The sequence below is a fragment of the Mixophyes fleayi genome, chromosome 2, assembly GCF_038048845.1.
Source record: "Mixophyes fleayi isolate aMixFle1 chromosome 2, aMixFle1.hap1, whole genome shotgun sequence".
NCBI lineage: Eukaryota > Metazoa > Chordata > Amphibia > Anura > Limnodynastidae > Mixophyes > Mixophyes fleayi.
This window is the reverse complement of record NC_134403.1, coordinates 77,038,857-77,063,031: the sequence shown is the minus strand read 5'-3', so window position 1 is coordinate 77,063,031 and position 24,175 is coordinate 77,038,857. Positions and strand designations below refer to the sequence as shown.

Sequence of the window (24,175 nt, the reverse complement as noted above, 5' to 3'; positions counted from 1 at the left end):
TCTCTAAAGCTGGGTACACACTACAGGGTTTTCATCCAATAATCGGCTCAACCGGCCGACATACGACCGCTCGTTCAAAAGTCGGGTCAGTGTGTGCAGTGACACGATGGTCAAAAGTCTGGCCAAATGGACGATTGTCGTCTCATTTGGTTGGTCGTACCGTTCAATATTTTCGTTCCAATCTCGTTTCCGTTGTGAAGTGTGTATAAATTTCCGACCGATGTTGCTTCAGTGTGTACGAAATTGCAATCATTGCTCACGACAACATGGCTGTAAAAAGTCGCTAAAGGGACGTCCGCTCTTCCCTTTATCATCTAAAACAAGGCTAGTGTGTATGCAGTCCATGGACCGAGCGATCGGACCATCGATCGCATGTAAAATTGATCAGCATGCAAAGTTGGTGGAAAATTCTGTAGTGTGTACCCAGCTTAAGTATGGGGAAAACACAACGTTACCTCAAATATGACAAGCTTTCCTTTGAAGATGGCCATGAAATGCCGGGGCTCCTTTCCCATGCACACTCGCACCTGCACTGGTTGCCCATTAAAATCCTGGTCCAGCTGAACAGCCAAGTAGGCAGAGGCTGCCAGCTCATCTTGGGATGTATGGCGACCCTATAGGTAAGAGAGCAGTATCGAGATCTTTGGGCATGCAAAATGCTGTGAGCCTGTCCATATTGTCTTTGCATCGTGAAAAACAGTGACTGCTTCAGGAGGGATCAGTGGTGTTAATTGGTTTAATTCCTGTTTCCACCAATGCCTGCCACTCACAACGGTGGACCTATCAGTGTCTGCCTAAAAACCTGCTTGTTTGATCTATTACACAAATATTAAGTAACACTTGTCATGAAATAGTGACATAGACATGTAATATTACTGCATAGAAGCAGAGATTTCCATCTAGTGAGGGCACAAGGAATACAATGTGAGATAAGTGACAGTGTATATGGAGCAGTAAAGGAGTGAAATGACGATTGTCCTTATTATGTGTCCTGTTTTCAGGACTTTGGATATATACTGTCCCATAATGGCCAGTTTTCCTAAACTATACCAAGCTACCGATTGAATACATCACTGACTGTATCACATAATGTTTGTGTCCCACTTACCTGCCATATATAGAGTATATAATTTGGTTTCTTGTTGACGTGGTATGTGTAGAGTACAAGATAACAGTCACCACCATAGAAAAATCCGTACCACTGGGCCTCCACTGGGACTAACTCCAGGTGCTCAATCCTCCATACCTGAGACAATATCCATGTCAGTATCAGTGTATAGTATATATAGAAAGCAAACCCAACTCCATGACATGACCCACTTTATGATTACAGTGCATATGTTTTACTCTCCATGAATGGACATGTATTAATGGTATTCTTTGCTCTGGTCTCTAGTGGGGTCTATGTACAGAGATCCAATACAGGGGGGCATAGTTAGCACATAAGGAATATTTTGCCCTATACATCAAGGAGGCCCCCACTGGTGACAATATTTGCCAGGTTACCCCGTAGATCAGCTTCCTCATGCAAAGCATCCTTGTTCTGTTATCTCCATCTCACAATGGCTATAACAGAAGAAATATTATAGTTTGTGAATAAAGAATTTTTTTCAGTGGACAATATTTTTAAAATATTTCTCTATATTTTTTCATATTATTTTCCACTGCACATGAGTGAAGCAGCTAGCAGGATCACACAAGCATGTATCCCCTCAGACTGACCCGTCCAAGCTAACTCTTCCCAGTCTGATCCAGTATCACCAAGGCCCTAGTGAGATTTTTGGTAAATTGTGGAAATAAGTATTTTTTTTTTATTGACACGATAAGCTGAGATAAAAAAAAAAACATCCCTATTGCAGCATAATAATAAATTGACCTATGCATTAGCTAATGTACTGCTATAGACATGCTGGGGTAAATGAGAGAAAACAAGGATCGAGAATAAGATAAAAAAAGAGCAGGCTGTAAACTCAAACCTCTACGCTGCCGCTCCCATCATCCACCATGCGCTCCTGTGCAGCCATAGCTGGTTTTGCATGGAGTAAAGAAGCATCAAATTTCTCCTGGCTGACTTTAGCTGTAATACACATTGCCATAGGTTAGTTGCTGAGACATACCATAGGATCTTACTGAACTGCTTATTGTATTACTTGGAAGATGGCACAGCTGCACGTACATATTACATTCTCTAAATCGGGCTTAGACAACCTATGTCACTGCAGCTCTTGTGGAACTATAAGTCTCAGCATGACTTCCCCTTCTCTGACGGGTAAGACATGCAGGGATTTGTAGAATTACAGCAGCTACAGGGAAACAGGTTGACAGCAAGTCTGATAGTAGGAAGTAGTTCACCATATATACATTCAATCACAGGATACAGGTCACACCAGACTAAATGCAAAAAAAAGTTATTTATTGCAGCAAATAATTGCAAGAAGAAATTTAATTTGCCATTATTCCAGTGTCACCTTAAATCTAGGACATCCCCAGTATAAGAGATTGACGCACCCCTTTATCTGGAGTTTCTGATAAACTTGAATGGCTTGTCATTGGTATATTGGCATATTTTATTGGTACATGATCAATAGCCAAGTCTCACCAATTTGTAGTCAGAAATTAGGAAGAAAAGGTGAGGTATAACAGAATCCAACAGGAACATGGCATTGATGGGCCCCTTAACAATAATGTGGGGGGGGGGAATCCAGGTTTTTCCTCACAAGGTCCCAGTTTCTTAGCGACTGCGATGATGGTAGTTCTGTCAGTGACTGTATCTCAGGATCAGGAACACAACTTGTTATGTATTTACTGGTCCTACTTGGTCACTGTGTAGTCTACTCACCAACCGTACTGACATGAAAGACCTTCCCCATGCCCGCAGATTGGTCTTTCACTGTCCACTTCTGGAAGAGCTGCTTGAACATCGCGGACTCTGCTCCATCATTAACAGTTTCCACATTGGTAGTGCGTGGATATGATTTCATCTTAATGAACTCCTGTTAAATTCAGTACCACAACAATTAGCATAGTGGACATTTGGGATATGCAGGTAACTATGCTCTACTTCCACTAGTTTGAATCCCCAAGTAGATATTAAGGGGTCCAATTAGTAATTAGTGCACTTCACCACTTTTCCTCCATACTTGCCTATTAACCATGGCCGCCTGAGGAGAGGCGACACAGAACTCAGGTATCCATGCAGGGTAACAAGATCATTATAATGTGGAATTCAATCCACTCTCGCCCCTCTTACATGCACCAAAATCCTCTGTCACCTCAGCTGCTTTGTATAGATTAACTAAATATTACAAATGGCTAAAATAAACATTCAGGTGTCTCACATGTCTTGTGAGTCTAGTATATAAAGGTAGCATTGCTTATGCCCAGTGCAGTGTTTAGATCATGCATGACTTAAATTGTACATTGCAATGAAAATGTTTCTTAGTTTGAAAACTGGTTATATTTTGCAATATATTTTGGCTAAGTGAGTATTGCCATGTCTGGAAGATACTTTGTCAAAAGCATTTAGGCTTGCTAATTTCATGAAAAAAAAAATGCTGCCATTACATTTTACCTCATCAGACCAAAATAAGTTCTGTCCATATCCCTTTTCTTATAAAAACTTGGGGTAAAATATAAGTACGGATTAGATGCAAAAGAGTGCCTAGGTTTGCACTGAAAAATGTGCACCTAAACACCCTTCATAGCTGAAAGTACACAGATTGAAGTACATTTCACAGTGGTTAATGCATCTGCTGCATTCGCTCTTCAGTTCTAGGAGGTCTGGGATACCTCTGGAGAACAGTGCACATGTACAGCCATCATGAGCTCTGTCCAACAATCTCTCAGAGGTGAACAACACTACTATGTTGATGATTGTTCATTATCTTTTTGCCTTCTTGTTACATCTGCCACTAATTTAAAAAGACTCATTGAGCAGCATCATATTTCTACAGCGCCACTAAATCCGCAGCGCTGTACAGAGCAGAGATGTACCACTTCCACACTACTTAACTCAAAGGTCTGGGTATGTATTTTATCATTCACTTACCAAAGCTTTGGACATGGCAGTTTGCTTCTCAGCTTTTGTGGACCCTTTTCCTTTCCAGACATATATTTTGGTCCCCCCCTGGTCTAAAATGTAACAGTCCTAGAAAAATAATTGGCAAAAATGCATAAAATCCATTTTACTGAAGCTGTGCCACAGATATAACCATGTTATTTGTACATTAAGGGCAGGATAACCACATTTTCAAAGTTGTCTTATATGATTTATCTAATGGAGTTATAAATAAAATATATTTATTGTTTAAAGGGGAGGAGAAGGGTGGGAAATAGGGAGAAGGGAGCAGAAGGGACCACCAAGGACCGCTTAGAGCTGCAGCCTCTGTCTTACATATAAAAGTTTTAATCCAAAGTCAGAACAGTGAATCAGATATGATTTTCACATTTACATTGTACACACATCATGAATAAAGATAATTTTTGAGATTAGCATCCCCTTATAAAATATTTGCCACCCGTATATTGATATTTCCAGCAGTGTAGTGTAATTGCCCTCCCTACTTCTTCACTTACCTGGTGATTCAGAGAGTCCTGGACTAAGGGGCGCGTCGCTACTTCTGTTACCTCCATTTTTCCACTAGCATCTGAAACACTGACATGAAGAGATATGTGTAAATTATATTAGTGACTTTCTATTCATGCCTGTATCACATGAACTTCTTCCTTAGCTGTTGAATGACCCTGTACAAATATAGAGTTTGTTATTTATTTTCGCACTGTAAATAAGTCTAGATGACTATGTCTCTGTTCTCATTCTCCTGAGATCCTAGTAGACACAAGGGCCTGAGTCATTAAGGAGAGCAAAGGTAAAAATAAAAAGGAGTACGTTTTCTCCTTGACAAACCATGTTACAATGCAAGGGGTGCAAATGAGTTTATTATTTTACACATAAGTTAAAAACTGGATGTTTTTTCATGTAGTACACAACTACTTTATTTTTACACTGAAATATAAAGTTGATCTAGGACACGCCCTATCCCAACTATAAATCTGTCCTCACATTTTAAATTTACTTCTCTCTCCAATGCAACATGGTATTGCCCAGGTGCAAAGTTACTCCTATTTTATGCTTTGCTCTCCTTAATGACTCAGGCCCGTAGTCATCACATATGGAAAATGAAGGCCCAATATGCGTGTATGTAGCAGACACTCTCCTTACATCAAATGCCAAACATCCATTTTCAGAATTCCCTTCACTGCTCTGACAGTATATTTTACTTATAAGGACCCTTACCTACTGTACAGCATAGTTGCCTCCTTATCTACTGTAAAGCATAGTTGCCTACTCTCACGGAATGTCCGGGAGACTCCAAAATTTCTGGGAATGCTCCCGGACTCCCGGAAGAGCAGAGCAACCTCCCGGATAGATTGGTAAATTACATGGAGGGAGCGGGTCTTAGTGATGAGAATCATGCGTCATCTCGGCCCCGCCCCCTGCTGGTATAGGACAAAACACCTATGTTCGCTTGGGGGGTGGGGCTTAGTGACACATTTTTCTGAGCTCCGCCCCCACACACCCACCTGTTCCTGTGCCTCCCAGAACCCAAAACAAAAAAGTAGGCAAGTAGGCTGTAAAGTACATGCTTTAACTAGCCTTTTTTGTATAGCTGGTAAAAGCATGCATACAGGTAAATCCATTGCTTCCAATGACCCCATACCCACTAGCATTTGCTCTGGTGGTTGGCAGTACTTGCTTTGCGGAGCCATGTTATGGACGCTGCATGCTCACTTTACTTGATGTAACAGAGGCACTTGTGATTAATGATGTCCATTGCATTAAGCTTATATGTCTTATATATATATATATATATATTTTTTTCAAAGCATATTCATGCTTTGAAAGTGTCTTTTCCACAGCTAACAGCAGAGCTAACAGGATGTGTCTGTAGTGAAAAGGAGCTACAGAGCAACCTGAGGAGACTTTCATTTAAAGTGGGAATATCGGCTGTCCATCAAGCTAAGGTTGTGGGAGAAGTCTCAACTATAAAAGACTGTATGGCACACTTGTGCATGGCGACCAATGGCTGCTAGTGCCCGGTGTCTAGAGATGGAAACTGGGACTATCTAGTGATAGGTTGCCTGGTGGCACCCTGACAAAATATACTGTTTATTGTGATGGAACAATAAAAGTACAGTTTATTTCAATTTCAACAAGAAGTTGACTGTGACTCAGTGTCACATATATATATATATATATATATATATATATTATTTTTTTTAAGTGATAGGTGCGTGCAGAAATATACACAGCCATATACACATTATTTTCTGTCTTTATTATATATTATATTCTCCTTTAACTTTGTAAGTGTTATTAACTTACAAAAAAAAGTTAAGACTTTACATAACAAGACATAATAAAACAAGCATTAGAATATCATTGTAATGAGTGCCACCATCTCCCCACATAAACCTATAGAACTGTGTCTAATCTTCCTCTATAGGAGCCTTTATTTCCAATAGAGCGCTATTGCTCACAGGTACTGTTGCATACAAATAGAATAGTAGAGGCTAGATACATATGTAGTGGCTAGATCCCTATGCAGAAGCTAGATCCCTATGCAGAAGCTAGATTTCTATACAGAAGCTAGATCCCTATGCAGATGCTAGATCCCTATGCAGAGACATAGAAAATATCAGGCAAAGTAAGAAAGGAATGACTCCGCAGACTCTACTGTGCTCCCATTGGCTTAGTGACATCACACAGTCATGCAACCAATTGCAGAATGGACATGTCTCCTAACTACACTGGACCCATTGAGGAAAATGGAAGCAGCACAGCAAGGAGAGGTAAGTGTAAAGGAGTTTGTGTGTAGTGTGTGTATGTGAGAGGGAGTGACAGTGTGTATGAGAAATGTGGAAGGGAGTGTGAGTATTCTTAGATGTAAATAATTCTCTTATTTACTGAATAACTTTGAAACACAAGGAACAATAGAGCCATCATTAAATCTAGTACCAAATCGAGTGCCAAATTTGTGGTCATATTAAACATATTTCTGCCGCCCCGGGAGTCCAAGAAGACACCCTGAATTTTGGGAGCCTCCCGGACAGAGTAGCCAAACATGCTCTTATATCGATTTATTGTTCACCTAAACCCATGGGGGGGTCCTTTTCTTTGTTACAGCTTTGCATCCATCAAGATAATAAAAAAAAATCATGTACGATGACGAACTGCTCCTTGTGGAGCCGTGACGCAAATGAGAGGCTTTCACACCAATCAATACAGAGCTGCTTTGTTCTGAATGGTCAGAGTGTGAGAAAGCCACTCTGTATTGGTTAGTAGTGGTAAGACCTCACTAACCACAATGAGCTACATGGAGCAGTTTGTCGTTGTACATTTTTGTAGTTGTTATTTTCAGGGGCCCATGAAGGGGTGTAGCCAGCTATCAGAATATTTTCTGGTCCACTGTCACACACACATGGACTACCTAAATGTCACTGGACACATGTATGTTACTTACTGGTATAACATGATGTTACATTTTTGTGTTTGGTCAGCAACTTCATCAGCACTCCCTGGTCCAAGTTTGCAGCGTCTTTCTCCAAGTGTGCTTACTAGAAGTTTCAGTAACTCCGGAAATGCATTCTCATTATCCCCTTCAATCACACCGATCTCCATCCTGCCTCCTCTTTCTCGATCACGTATGTCTTTAGCTAACATCATTGCCTAGTGAAAAGAAATGTAAGTTTTCATATTATTGCCAGTGCTGAAAGTTTTCTGTTTTTGAATCCACTTACTGTTGTCTTTTGCATCGCGGAACGCTGAAATTATTGATATAGTATGAGTGGAAGGAGCTGCTTATTGAGTACAAACAGATAGTTCAGGCAAGAGCCAGTTGTGCTTCTTGCCTTTGGCTGGACCAATATACATGCAAATGCAGCCTGTCAATTCACTAGAAACTAGTGACTTTACTGAGACAATTTAGCCTTCGTTCCTAAAAAATGTATAGGATGCATATCAATTAAACCTACAAAATAGCTTCAACCACTATGTGTGGTGAGTGTGTGTGTTTGTCTATGTGTGAGATTAAGTCTGGTAGAAACAATAAAACAAATATTTGGATTGTTGCATTATATTTGTATGTGTAATATATTTCATGTTGAGTTTACTAAAGGATTAGCCTAGAATTACCTAAAATTGCTTTCAAAGTACTGCATGTATGCAAGCTGTCCTAGATGGAATGCAATTCTTATAAATGTAGTAAAAAGTCTTAAAACTATCTTTGCTAGATCAACTAGGTCACTTTAAGAAATGTGTTTTGAGTCCTCCTTTTTCATGGAATACCCAGTACAATGTATACATAAGGGTAACAGTTGACTTTAGCTCATTAGTCTGGTTAGTTATCATAATGTGTAAGCAAAGATAAGGGTTTAGTTTAGCTTATTAGGGTAATTAGCTAACATTGAGTTTAGCTAAAGATGGTAGTTTAGGTTAGCCCTTTAGTATAGTTAGTTATTTTAGTGTATAAGTAATGATGAGTATATAGTTTAGCTTGTTAGGCTGGTTAGTTGCTATAGATGATAATTAGACGTTCTAAAAAATAATCAAATATCTTGGAATTTCCATAATGTCATGTTACTAAACTCTCTACCGAGAGAATATTCCCATCTTCTGCACAAGACCACAAACAATATTTCTTTTCAGAAACTCCTTATAATATTGTGGCTGGGCACAAAAAAATAAAACATGACATTCTAGCTTAGCTCATTAGGCTGGATGGTTAACATAGTATATATTTAGTATGTGTGTAGAGATAATTGCTTAGTTTAGCTCAATCTCTTGGTTAGTTAGAAGTGAAGATGCTGATTTCATTTAGCTCATTAGGCTGATTAGTGGTGACAGTATAGGTAAAGATGTTCATTGGGTTGGTTAGTGCTGACAGTATAGGTAAAGATGTTCATTGGGTTGGTTAGTGGTAACAGTATAGGTAAAGATGTTCATTAGGCTGGTTAGTGGTGACAGTATAGGTAAAGATGTTCATTAGGCTGGTTAGTGGTGAAAGTATAGGTAAAGATGTTCATTGGGTTGGTTAGTGGTAACAGTATAGGTAAAGATGTTCATTGGGTTGGTTAGTGGTGACAGTATAGGTAAAGATGTTCATTGGGTTGGTTAGTGGTAACAGTATAGGTAAAGATGTTCATTAGGCTGGTTAGTGGTGACAGTATAGGTAAAGATGTTCATTAGGCTGGTTAGTGGTGACAGTATAGGTAAAGATGTTCATTAGGCTGGTTAGTGGTGACAGTATAGGTAAAGATGTTCATTGGGTTGGTTAGTGGTAACAGTATAGGTAAAGATGTTCATTGGGTTGGTTAGTGGTGACAGTATAGGTAAAGATGTTCATTGGGTTGGTTAGTGGTGACAGTATAGGTAAAGATGTTCATTGGGTTGGTTAGTTATCCTGGTGTTTTGGTAAAGATGGCAGTTTAGTTTAGCTCTTTATGCTGGTTAGTTATAGATTATAGATTAAGACAGTGTTTTAATTAGACTCATTAGTTATCAGTGTATCAGTAAATATGGTAATTTAGTTGCGCTGATTAGGTTAGTTAGTTAACGTCAAGGCACAGGTGGTAGAGTAATTAATTATATTATCTTGTTACTTATCATAACATATAGGTAAAATGATGGTTTAGTTTAGCTTACTAGGCTATTCTGTTATCATAATGTAAACTTTATTTCATGTCCTCATTATCTGCTGAATTGATTTTTGCAATTCCCTTCTTACTAACTACATTGATTGTACGTTATACTATATGTATAATATTTATAGTATACACAAAGTCATGAATAAAACTATACCAGTAAACATCTGTTCTCTTCTCTCAAACTATCTCTAAACTCATCCCCTCCACTCTGCCAGAGATCTGTGCATCTCATCCACACTCATTATTTGCTCCTATTCTCAACTCCATTACTTTTTTGGGGCTGTACCCACTCTGCGGAATTCCCTGTCTTGCACAACAAGTATTTCCCCTAGCCGGCAAACCATCAAGTGATCAACCTCCTGACCCCCAAGCCATCATTAGCTGTGATAATGAGACCACACAGCCCCACTAATCACTTTTTCCCATTTCCCTCTAGCTAGAGTAATATGCGATATGTGGCACTTAACTTCATGTATCAAAATCCTATTCTTCAACGACTGTAAGCTTGTGAACCGGGCCCTCTTACCTCCCTGTCTGTTAGTACTCAGTCTTATTTTATTATTGTGTTTTTCCAAGTTTTAAAGTCTGCAGAGTATGCTGGCTCTATATAAATAAATGTTAATACAAAATATTAGGTAAAGATGAGAGTTTAGTGCAGCAAATTATACTGGTTAGATATAATGTGTAGGTAATGATGATACTTATTTAAAATTAAAGCCGAAATTTAGTCTCATAAAGAAGATGAGGATGAAATGGTAACAATTTTAGCAGTTATAGTATATACCTTGATTCTCTCTGCTTTGTTGCTCTCGGGTCCATTCCATTGTATTATAATTCTGCCGAGGTCCAGTAAAAACACATCATTAAGGTTAAAACTGTTCCAGCTTAACTCAACCTGTAAGTAAAGCAGATGTCATGATACTACTTGTATGGATGATGGACTGCTGCAGTCAATATGCAGTGAGATAGAGAAAACAGATTAGGCAAAGACATTGTTGGTTAGAGAAATTAGATACATTTATTGTGGTTGGGGATAAACACACTGTCAGATTTACAATTTTGACTTCCTAGGCTATTATTTCTATGCCATACACCCTCAATAGAGCTGTAGCTCACCATGGTTCTAGACATGGAATAAATGGCGTCATGACTTGACAATTTTGGCAAGGATGTGGCACAATTTCTCAGGGAAGGATTTGCTCAAGGTTTTACGGGTGGGGGAGCTGGGGACTCCCAGGAGAGAAAGGAATTTACACTCAGCACTAGAAGACAGATAAGTGGTGCAAGAGACATTGGAGTGTTGGCTTTAGAGAGAATTGCTGGACCTTTAACTGTCTGCCGATTCTAGGTTTGAGGATCTCAGGATGATTCACTCCCCTTCTTTCCCAGAAAGGCAGTCAGTTAATGATGCTATTGCCCCCTGAATTATGTGGAGCAGTTTACACCTCTTTCAACAAGGCTGTATGAAAAGTCTAGAGTATAGGCAAGGAACATTAATAGCGAAGGCTAATATTGAGGCAGCTTTTTGATTGTTTCCCATACATCCTTCCAGTTTTAATTCGCTGGGATATACATTTGAAGGGCACTATTTTATTATTATTATTATTTTTTTATTATTTATACGGTTTCACAAAGGTTCTACAACAACAACAAAATGACCAGATAACACTAGTACAAAACGACAACATTAAATAAATACAAACAACAAATTTACATAATTACAACCCACAAAATTGAATAATTATGAAAGGAAAACACTAGGGGGTAAATGTATCAAGCTGTGAGTTTTCCGGCAGGTTTGAGATGTTGCCTATAGCAACCAATCAGATTCTAGCTATCATTTTGTAGAATTTACTAAATAAATAATAGCTGAAATCTGATTGGTTTTTCAAACCCACTGGAAAACTCTCATACATTTACCCTAGGAGAGAGGGACGTACTCGTGAGAACTTACAGTGTAGCAACTTACAGAGATGGGTGGCAGAGATAGAGCGGTGAGAAAGGAAAATGAGTTGGGCAACAGTAATGAGGACAGATTGAAGTAGGAGAGATGGCAGAAAGGAAGGTCAGAAAAGATAAGATTGCAGTAATTAATGCAAGACATAACGAGTGAGTGGATGAGTATTAGAAGCATCCATTGTGAGAATAGGTCTGATCCTGGAGATATTATGAAGGTGGAAGGGGCAGGATTGGGAGAGGGACTGAATGTGGGAGGTGAAGGAGAAAGTCGAGGATGACATCCAGGCAGAGGTCTGGAGAGAAAGAGAAGAGGTTGGTATTGTCAACTGAGAGGGGTTGGGGAGGTGAGAAGACCTTAGAGAGGGGGAGGGAACAATGATTTCTGTTGTAGACATATTCAGCTTAAGAAAGCTCTGGGATAGCCAAGTGCAGATGGCTGATAGACAACTGGAGACACAATGGAGGAGGGATGGGAAGATATTATGGGAGGAGAGGTAGATTTCGGTGTTAACAGCACAGAGCTGATATTTTAGGGCAAAAGAGCTGATGAGAACACAGAGGGAGGAAGTGTACAGGGAGAAGAGCAGGGACTCAGAACAGATCCTTGGGGATGCTGACAGGGGGGGAGGAGGGGAGATAGAGGCAGAGGTACAGACAGAGATGGAGTGATTGGTTAGGTAGTAGGTGAACCAAGTGAGTTAAGAGATGCAGATGCCGATGGAGTGGAGGGTTTTTCAAGAGGAGAGGGTGGTCAATGGTGTTTAAAGCCGCATAGAGGCTTAAGGCGATGAATAGTGAGAAATGACCCTCAGATTTGGAGATTGTCATATGGTAGCTACTTATAAGTCAGGTAAAACTGCAAATAGGTGGTGATTTAATTCAGAGTATAAGCTTGCTGTGGCTAAGAGTAACTCTATATCCAAACATGGGTTATAACCTGAAAGGGGAAGAATAAATTACTTTATCTATTTGATTGTCTATAATTCCTTGTACCCTACAAATTAAATATTTATGGAAAGAGAGATCCAGATGTGTAGCTACAGATGAGTGCCCAATACCAATGTATGGCACAGGTCATAAAAGCTAAAACCTCATGTAATCTCTATTTAAGGTTATATCAATATCATCAATAATATCCAAAAACAGACCCCTCACATTCTGTGTGATTCTGTGATTTCCCAGGACATCTCAATTGGGTGACAGGAGGCTGGACAGCTGGAAAAAGGTTCGAATGAAGGGAAATAAGGACACAGGAAAATGTCATATTTTCTCAAATATGCTTACAGGAGTCATGTATGCAAATGAAGGGAAACTTGTGACCTGTTGTGTGGAGGTAATATAATCTTAGTGCAACATTCTGGTAAGAAGTTAGGCTAGTGTAAAGAAACCATGACTTGAAAGATGTTTGAAAAGACATTGTAAAAAACTAATTTGCATTTAAACAGAATCTCAAGTTTGTCATCACAGTGGAAGGGGCTTTGGGTACCTGAAGCAGATTTAACATTTCCTGTAAATCTAACAGATTTGTTAATTTTTGGAGTTTTCCTATTGAGAAAGGAATTCATGCTCTCACAACAGGCAGAAATCTGATCATTCGTGAGGGTACCATTTTTCTGTTTTTTATTTTAAGCAACTTTTGTTTAATATCTGTGAATGCCATTTTTGTTCATTGTATTTCATATTAAGCATTGTGGATTTATTTTCCATATAAAATCACACTTAATAAGCCCATGTCTCTGTGTTCTTACAAATTTACATGCCAGACTTAGCTTAGCATTAGAACTCTACATAGGGGAAACAGAGATCATTTGGTTTATGATAACCACAATTAGAGTAAGTTGTAAGAGATTCATTTAGATAAATGGAGAACTGAATGCTTTCTGAGTAAGAGTGTCAGCACTTCAGAAAAACCTTAGTGGTGGAATAATTGGTAAGACAAAGTCAGTGTGTGGGATAGAAAGAGAGCTTTTTAATTATTTTTAAATAGATCACTTAATTGTTTCTCATTAAGCCTTTGTCAACCCCATGTCATGCAGGCTCAGGTGTGTGCAGGATTGTGAAAGAGGTCATTAGTGACCTTGGTAAGGGCAGTTTCGAAAGCCAGACTGAAGTGGGCCTAGGAGGGAGTGGAAAGTGAGGAAGGTGATGAAGCAATTGTAGACAACCCACTCAAGAAGCTTGGAGATGAAGAGATTGGAGACTTGGAGCAGTAGTTAAACAAAGAGTCAGGGTCGAGGGAGGTTTTTTGTAATTTGTAGTGACACATTCGCTTAGTGCCTGAAAAACTTGCAGGCCCAACAATACATTTTTAGGTATAGAAGTTGATATGGTACTGAAGGTATTTCATTCACCAGAACAAAACCTGTGAGATTTAAATGTTCTCATTCACTCCCTGCTTGCAGTTGAGAAGGGTACACTAAAGCAATTACAAATGCTATTAGGGCTTTTGGCATTCGCTGGGCAAATTATGCCTATGTTAGGCGACACTTTGCTGCAATAAGTGTAGTAGTTAGACCATACATTTTATTAGGCTCACAAAATAACCAAAGAGGACATGAAGGTATAGCTATATTTCTTGTGGAAATAAATATAACAGGTACATATTCTGGAGCAAGGAACTATCTGCCATACAGTATTACAGCTATTCACACATGCAGTTTGAGTGCAGGGTTTGGGGAATTTTTGGCAGAGAAATGAATTGTGGATAAAAAGCCAGCAAAGTGGGTACAAACAGACTTCACCTTGCAACATGGTGCTGCTAGTATTCCAGTATTAGTTGCGATAGAACTAGGGTGCAGTGAGCTAAATAACAGACAAATGGCTTTCTGGTCAGATAATGTGGAGGTGGTGGAGACTTTGAACACACAATCAGCTAGATCACCAACACTGATAGCATTACTGTGAGCTCTAGTGTTACGATATTGGGGCTGCCTCTTTAACTGTGGCGAGCACGAATTATTGTGCATGTTTTCATCAACTCTTAAGCTGTGGTGTGCATGAGTCATTGCACACATGTCTCATTAATTTAGGGTGTGTTTCTCTCCTGACATGATTGGACCTTTGGAGTTTAAAACCCCCTCCTGTTGTATTCATTCTTTCTCAATGATAGAAGGAACTCTTGCCTTTTGAACAGGCTGCTCTCTGAGATTCTTCAGCTACAGGTTTCTGTGTGCTCTGACACTGTAACTTGGGAGACAGTACTATTACCCCAAGCCTTTTATCATCCAACTTACTTAGAATTGTTCTGTGAGTACTGCAGCTTGATCATAGAACTGCTTATAAGAAACAATTGTCTACTGACTAGGAAAGAAATTTTTCTACATCACTCTGCCTGCTAATACTAGGAATACTATAGCTTAAACATAACACTGCTTATACGTAACTATTGTCTGTTGGCTAGGAAAGAAATCTTTCTACAACATTCTGCTTGCTGATACTGCACGAATGGGCTCTGGGCTTGTCTCAGTTGCACCTGGACTTTTTTTGCTGACAGAGGATCAGATAGCTTGGTAGAAGCAATGGCAGTTAGGATAGCTGATGGTATTTTCCATGCATATTGTGCTGATTCCCAACTTCTGAATAAGTAAAATTCATCAAAATGGTCAACAGTCGATGAGGATAAATATTACCTAGATATGGGCAGCATGTCAGCAGCTGTATATTGAAGCAGTTAATGTGCAGAATAAATGTCTAATCAGTCAGTTTTGACATTACTAATAATCAAATATAATGCATATTTCACTGGAGTGACATCACTACTCTCCAAATAGAAGTGTTATTTTATGGGCGTGATATCACTAAACTCTAAAAGTAATTACTTAGTTTGCAGTACACATCAGTGCTCACCAAATATAAGGATGGGTGTTGTACGTTATTATGACAATGACAACACCTACAACATACACACCAACATAAAGACAACAATTGTAAAGTCCTTGACAGCTTTGTAATTCTGACACCTTGAAAAACAGACCTTCAAGAACCCCGACCAATGAACATCCCGTCAGTGAAAAACAATGTCACTTTAAAGTGTGGCACTGTCACTCGTGATATGCAGGTAGTAATTTAATTAGTCACCGCTTACACAATGCACAAAGGTTTGTAAAAAAAAAAAAAAACATTGTAAGCGGCGCCTATTTAAATTACTACCTTCATATTACGAGTGACAGTGCCACACTTTAAAGTGACGTCATTTTTCACTGACGGGATGTTCATTGGTCGGAGTTCTTGAAGGTCTGTTTTTCAAGGTAACCTTATTCAACAAAAAGAGAAGAAAATGACCTTAAGGGGCACTCATGAATGGAAATAAACAACATATATAATTGCATTATATTGATATGTTGGTGATGTTAAAATCACTCTTTATTGTGTATAAATTTAGAACGTACTTCTAATAGCGAAATATTTAAAATTTGTAATTGGAAACATACATTGATAGATACATAAATCAGTTAAAATAGACAATATTTTATTGTCTAGCCGCGAAGCTACTCTGATATTTATGTTTGATAATTAATAAATATTTTCATACAACCGCATTCACGGTATGACAATCAACTCCAATTGGATACTGACACTAAATATGTATCTCCTATATATAATCTGGAGATTAGCACCCCTAATAGTGGGCTATTAATAGGTTAAATCTGATGGGGATTAATTTCCCTCTCATAAATCCTAAAGCCCTTTTAATGAAACGGTATTGCTACAAATAGAAAGTGTGCCTCCATTATCAGATGTAATGCTATTATGGACTCCTATGGTCTGGAATCTAGCCTATCTCTGATACCACTCCTGAACAGGTCTATGGAGATGGTAACGTGAATCTCAAATCTCTACAGTACTGCAGTCTAGCTGTCTGCTGCAGTACTAGGAACTACTGAGATAGTGGGCACCACTAGCTGGTACCTAAAGCTGTAATTAAACTTGCTAACTATATTGTTTGAGGTGATAATAAATATAATAACAATTGGAGTTGCAGAGTAGCGGACGCCGCGCTCGCTACTCTGCAACTCCAATTGTTATTATATTTATTATCACCTCAAACAATATAGTTAGCAAGTTTAATTACAGCTTTAGGTACCAGCTAGTGGTGCCCACTATCTCAGTAGTTCCTAGTACTGCAGCAGACAGCTAGACTGCAGTACTGTAGAGATTTGAGATTCACGTTACCATCTCCATAGACCTGTTCAGGAGTGGTATCAGAGATAGGCTAGATTCCAGACCATAGGAGTCCATAATAGCATTACATCTGATAATGGAGGCACACTTTCTATTTGTAGCAATACCATTTCATTAAAAGGGCTTTAGGATTTATGAGAGGGAAATTAATCCCCGTCAGATTTAACCTATTAATAGCCCACTATTAGGGGTGCTAATCTCCAGATTATATATAGGAGATACATATTTAGTGTCAGTATCCAATTGGAGTTGATTGTCATACCGTGAATGCGGTTGTATGAAAATATTTATTAATTATCAAACATAAATATCAGAGTAGCTTCGCGGCTAGACAATAAAATATTGTCTATTTTAACTGATTTATGTATCTATCAATGTATGTTTCCAATTACAAATTTTAAATATTTCGCTATTAGAAGTACGTTCTAAATTTATACACAATAAAGAGTGATTTTAACATCACCAACATATCAATATAATGCAATTATATATGTTGTTTATTTCCATTCATGAGTGCCCCTTAAGGTCATTTTCTTCTCTTTTTGTTGAATAAGGTTACCCAATTATATGACCGGGTGCACCCCTCCTCAATAAATATCTCCACCAAGTTGGAGTTAGGGGGAACTATATAAGTGGAGGAGGTTATGAGTGGTACACTTGGTGCAGTTAAATATTTTCTTTGACTGTTTTTCAAGGTGTCAGAATTACAAAGCTGTCGAGGACTTTACAATCGTTGTCTTTATGTCAGAGTGTATGTTGTCAGTGTGTTTGTAGTCGGGGTATAGACCTACCACCAATATGGATATATTTAACAGAATATTTGACAGATATTCATGCCATTTGTGTCTTATAAAGTTATTTTGCACAGAAATATAGAGCACATTATTGTGTAATATGTTTTATAAGAACATTATGTTTACGATTTGCAAGGAAACTTAGGCCCAAGGAATAGTCATGTTACTGGCATCATATTGGTCTGTATTAACTTAGGGAGCAGCATTAGTCGCTGGGTTGGGTTGAGGCAGCTGCAAAACATCAGGGGGAGGCAAAAGTAGCATACCTGGCCAGAGCCCTTCCCGGGGGCCCCAGACATGTCACTTACATTACCTCTGGGCTAGATGATCTCAGATTCATTTATTTTTCTAGCATTTAATAGAACGGATGTGCTGTGGTTGTGCGGCTGATGTATAGTGTTATTGGAGACACTTCTGGTTTATGGGAATTACCTCGGAAGCTGTGACATTCCTTTTTCCTTTAACATGCAGCAGTCTCTTCACATCATATGTGTTGGTGTCCACGTGTTTCATCCCAGATGCCACTCCCCCTTTCTTGTAACTAGAAAAGAATAATAAAAGCTATACAGAACACTGGGGAAAGACTGGTCATTTACTGAATATATTTCAATCCACTGTATGAAACAATTTACAACAAACACAGATACGTCCATCTATATCAGTGGGTTCATAACTGTTTTTTTGTAGTTTGGGTACATTATGTCTGTGAATCCGACTCACAGTGTTTAGCTATTCATTCATAATTATATATGTAAAACATGTATTTTCAATAATATACTACAAAATGATGCAATACACAAAAATTCTAATATGTTTACTAATTAATATATTAGTTAGTAATCAATATAAATAGATAAATACAAATAATATTATTATATTATTCATATTTTCATATGCTTGTATGTTATTAATTTGTATCATGATCCCCAGAATATACAGCGCTGCATAAAATGCTGGCACTTTAAAAATAAATGATAATAATAATAATAATAATAACTGGGCGGGACTTGCCATTGCGCTCACAAACTTGCATGGCCTCACTGTGGCAACAGAGTAAAAGCCAGTGGTCTCCATCTTGAATGTTGATCAAAACAGCAAGTACCTCACCTCTCCCCATCTACTACCTCACCCCCTTCACCGTTAGAGTCACATGAGAGACACAGAACCAGGCAGGGGACACACGTAGGGGATACAATAAAACAGGGGAGGGCCTGATTCATCAAGACACGCATCTGTCCATTTTGAGTGTATCGTATGCAAAATCACTCTGCGCATGTCCAGAACTGAACCATGCGACAATAAACGCAGCCCGGTCTGCTTTGTCTTCGAGCGCAAAAGACTTAGTACAGCCTACAATTTCGGGGAGTGAACATGACTGGGAAGGGACGTTTTGCTATAGTCAGTTTACAGTAGGGGCATGCCAAACTCAAGCACACGCAGCCACGTCCGAATCAAGGTCTGGGTAGCGCAAAGTTACTTGTTTTTCTGAAATATCTCTTTGCTCCAGCTACAGGGTTAGTCTAAGTCCTGAGTACTAGTGATGTTATATCATGTATATGAGACTGTCATGTGTTTGCAAACATGAGCAACTGTAAAAATGTTTATGTTCAGTAGATATTAAGAACATCCTAATAAATGTATTCTATTGGGGGGGGGGGGGGGAGGGGGATTAAATATTTTTTTTTTTTTTACTGTTTTATCATTTTACCATTAATACCTTTATCACTAATTGGTTAATTATTATTATTATTTTTTTTCTGTGCATTATTTTGCAAATTTATAATCCACACAGGCTTTGGACGTGTCCTGTGTGTCTTGTGTAGTAGAGTACAGCAGACCTACACCTGAACTCATCAGTGCACATATCTTGAGATTCAGTTCTTGATGAATTCATGAGTGTGCAGAGCCAATTTACGTGCGTTTTAAAACATATGCATGTTGCGCTCAGTATGCGTGCCTTGATGAATCAGGCCCGGAATGTGGCATAAGACACAAAGGGCCAGGATATCAAGGGACACCAAGGAATATCAAATGAATGGAGAAACACGGAAAGCAAGGGACATGAAACAATTAAGTACACTAAGAGACTTGGGGGTAAATATATCAAGCTGAGAGTTTTCTAGCTAGTTTGAAAAGTGGAGATGTTGCCTATAGCAACCAATCAGATTCTAGCTGTCATTTTGTAGAATGTACTAATTAAATGATAGCTAGAATCTGATTGGTTTTTCAAACCCGCCGGAAAACTCTCAGCTTGATACATTTACCCCTTAGGGAAAGAAAGGAGGGCACACATACAAGTAAGGGACACAGATAAATAACAAGACAAAGGGACACATTATGAAAGAGGACACAAGTTGGCACACAGGCAAATATGGGAGACATGGCAATCATGTAAAAAACAAGGTACAAAGGCTGAAGATACTTGAGAAACAGAAAAGGCAGAATATCAGTTAAGAGTACTAAAGAAAGTATACATACAAAGAGATACACATAGGGGGAGATTCGATTCAAAGTGATAGTCCGTGAGACAAGCTATGAAGATTCAGTTCAAAATGGAACAGTCTGTGAAGGCGCTTCATGGGGATATTTCTCCGCTCATTTTTCCTTGCACCCATAGAGGTGTGCAGAACAATGATTCCTTATCATAATAGAGGACAATGTCTGTACCCAGACATCGTAGTGAATTGAATATCCCCCTTAGAGAGTAAAGGTACTCATACCCTCATAGTACACATATACAAATCAGTGGTGAACTGTAAGCTGTCTGGTATTGTTTCATCCGTACTGTATTATATGTGTGCTGTAATTATTGTGCATAATACCTTATTTATTTGTTACTGTTTACATAATTGTAAAGTTATGTTGTGAGTAAAATATATTGTTTTATACAATGATGTAATAGGCTCCGATTTACCGAAGTGTGGCATTGTATACCAATCACATATTGACCCATAATTGAAAAAAAAATATTCTGGTGATTAAGCCACTGGACCTATAAAGAGCTTTTCTTTAAATGATTTAATATCTCTTTTTGGCACGGCGGTAAACTAAGATATTTAATAATCTTTCATAGGAATAAAATGCAGCAGCAGTGTCATATCATTTATTGAATGTCACTGAGCAGCCTCCTTTTGACCCTTATTTCATCATCATCATCATCATTTATTTAAATAGCGCCACTAATTCCGCAGCGCTGTACAGAGAACTCACTCACATCAGTCCCTGCCCCATTGGGGCTTACTGTCTAAATTCCCTAACATACACACACACACACACACACACACACACAGACAGACACACAGACTAGGGTCAATTTTGATAGCAGTCAATTAACCAGTCAATTACCAGTATGTTTTTGGAGTGTAGGAGGAAACCGGAGCACTCAGAGGAAATCCACGCAAACACAGGGAGAACATACAAACTCCTCACAGATAAGGCCATGGTCGGGAATTGAACTCATGACCCCAGTGCTGTAAGGCAGAAGTGCTAACCACTTAGCCACTGTTATTTGATAAATATTAAAATAAAGAACCATATCAATTTAGTAAGAATATATCAATTTCTATATTGTATTTCTATATTAAAAAAGCAACTGTAAAGACATTAATGATTGAGTTGTGTGGTTGGCAGAGGGGTGTTTGTTGTCAGCACTCATCTACCAATCAGGACACTTGTAGTGAGATTGTTTTTCATCTGCAGAAGATATAGACAATGCACATGAAGGACTTAGTTACATGGCTCTAGTAGGTATATATTTAGTGTGACTAAATCACTGATTATGATTTTTGAGAGGATCTGTCGGCTTACACAGGCCTTTCCACACCCTGACAGTACTCACATGACTCCCTGCTTGAAGTACCCCTTGAAGGTTTCTGACTCGCATCCTTGTACCTCCCGATGCTGTATTGGGCTACCGCCTAGAAAGTCATCCAGCTTTATGGTATATATTGCCGCTGAGCCCTGCTCATCCTGGGAAGAGTCATTTCCAATCCAGTAGTGTAAATCATAAAACAAGGAATTGCCAGTTTTTCTTGTCTGAGTGTTTAAGAAAAAAAATCAATAAACGTTTCCATGGTTTGCAGTGCAGGACTCATTATTCATTATTAATGTTTCATAAGTGGAAGGTATATCAGAATATAAACAGAATGCAGTATTAAGTTTCCTCATTGCCATTTACGGGATGCAATGCCCTGGGTAAGAGCTTCGCTGGCAGCATTTCTGTTTGCTTACCTTGAGAGTCGCCTACTGAAATACTATTCATTTGCTGTGTTTATATAGATTATATTGCTTTTACCTTCCATTGCTGTTCAGCACCCTGTTATATATATTTCTGATATAAGATAAGTATAAGCTTGGGCCAAGTTTTATAGACATACCATCCACATTACTGAGACACTTACAGAGAGCAGGATGTAGCAATCCCCTTCAAAAAAGTTTCCATGAGCTTTCTGTGGCACCAGCACCATGTCCATGTTCTAAAAGATGGAATAAAGGCTCAGAATGAATAGAATTGAAAATATGAAAAAGCATAGAGAATAGTCGGTGTGTGTGGCAGAAATGAGCATATTCACAGGCATTGGTTTAAAGAGTGGGAAAAATTACTATTTCCAGTAATCAGAACTAGTCAGAATAAATATTTACATAGTGGGTGTCCTAGTCTTAGGCATTCTAAGTAAATACTCCCTAAATTATTGATTATGGATCTCGCATACTCTCCAGACCTTCTGGCCTTTATACACCCTCTGCATTGTCTTTTATCACCTTGCACCACAATGACCTACTCTCCAGAAGGAGAAAAAAAAGAAAAGAAAAGGACAACGAAATGAAGAACTCTGAGAGCCGCTACAAGGAAAGCAGATACAAACTGCAAGGAGAATTGATACACAGGGACTGGCTGGCAGACTTTAGCCCGGGGGGCAAGCACACATCACTGGCCCATAAGTAGCAGCCCACCCTTAAAGGGTGGTTTTCGGTACAATATATATTTATCAATATAAAAAACAGGCTATTTTAGTGTTGCTTAACCCAGCGATACTTTATTATTATAAATGATAAATCTTAAATAATTAAAATAAATAATGCAACCAAAAATAAACCTCACTTTACATTGCATTTTATCTTTTACATCTTCTCCCTACCGCACATTTTTTTTTACATATCTAGCTGTTTACAAAGGGGTATAACACTATATAGCCATAAGATCAAAACAATAAGAGCAACAAATAGCAGATATATCTGTCCTACCATCACACTACTGCCCCTTCTGTACATTGCTCCCTTCATAACACTGATGCACCTTCATCACACTGCTTCGGTGGTGCCTGGGACCCAGCATCCTCGGGTGTGATGACGTCACGCCCGACATTCAGTGAGAAGAGAGGAGGGAGGAGGATGCTGGGTCCCAGGCGCCGCCGGATCGGTACGTTTTTTGTTTTGATTTTTTTCTCTCCACCTGACCAACGCACCCCTGTGACAGTGTCGCGGCACCCCTGGGAACTGCGGCGCATACTTTGGGAACCTAGGAGTCTAGGAACTTTAACATTTATATTTGTGAAGTCTATTTGTAGCAGTTTTATATAAGGCAACATTTATCTTTTGTTTAGCGTTCAATTGAAATTTCTCATAAAAATTTGCACTTAGGAGACTTTCAGGTACAAAATTATCTTAAAACCTACAGTTACCAACACCACAAATAACTAAAACACATAATAATATACAGATAGAGTGTTAATATACATTTATAAACCAAACAAAGGAGTATACATATCCGAACCAAATGATGAACAGTTTAAATTTAATTTAAATCCCATGACTAAGCCGATAGGGCGAAACGTACGTCGGGTCATGTGTGACGCGTGACGTCACACACCCGGAAGTGTGAAGCCGGTTAGCGGAGCCAGCCGCGATCGTGCCACACTCTGTTCAATCTTGCAGTTCATTTAGACTGCTTAATGCGCTATGTTTAAGGTCTATATTAGTACAACTACCCTATTATAGAAGGGTGACCAGAAAGATTAGTCCTTATCGTCCTTCAATACCGCTAGTTCCGCTATCAGTATGAGTATAGGCAGAGCCTATTTATTTCATAATACAGCAGATATGTTGTAGAGGAAAATCCTCTGTGGTCATGATAATAACAATCCCTCTCGTTCACATATCATATGAGAGGGTATTATATATCAATTTGAGCTACCAATCTCAATTGTTGGGACTATATGTATAAACGCTTAACCTTCAAGAACCCACATAAGTCAGGTTATTAACCCTGACTTTTGAAATTATATACATCCAGACCTAAGTTTTCCTCAATATCTGTGTTAGACTTCAATATCCTAGCGGCTTTAACAACTATAAACCCTTAGAAGCGCATGTGTATTAGAATCACTGTGTTCTAATCAGAGTGGACACATTTGCTGACTATATGTGAAACACAATGTATCAATGAATATATGAAATTTAATCTGAATAAACTGTGCTATTTTGAACTTAATTGATACAAGATTTACACTTATGGGTATTTTCCCCAGTCAATTATA

General features: G+C 38.7%; 1 protein-coding gene across 1 annotated transcript in view; it reads right to left on the bottom strand.

The window, feature by feature from the left end:
* AVIL (advillin) overlaps positions 1-24,175 on the bottom strand; it is a 62,653-nt gene that overhangs the window by 18,173 nt on the left and 20,305 nt on the right. Inside the window, exons 3-13 of the mRNA XM_075199328.1 lie at positions 22,040-22,114; positions 21,478-21,674; positions 18,072-18,180; positions 10,490-10,600; positions 7,524-7,729; positions 4,576-4,654; positions 4,049-4,147; positions 2,840-2,993; positions 1,977-2,077; positions 1,109-1,246; positions 456-614 (exon numbers count right to left, since the gene is read on the bottom strand). Coding sequence (XP_075055429.1) covers positions 456-614; positions 1,109-1,246; positions 1,977-2,077; positions 2,840-2,993; positions 4,049-4,147; positions 4,576-4,654; positions 7,524-7,729; positions 10,490-10,600; positions 18,072-18,180; positions 21,478-21,674; positions 22,040-22,114 — 1,428 coding nt within the window. The remainder of the gene's footprint in view (positions 1-455; positions 615-1,108; positions 1,247-1,976; positions 2,078-2,839; positions 2,994-4,048; positions 4,148-4,575; positions 4,655-7,523; positions 7,730-10,489; positions 10,601-18,071; positions 18,181-21,477; positions 21,675-22,039; positions 22,115-24,175) is intronic.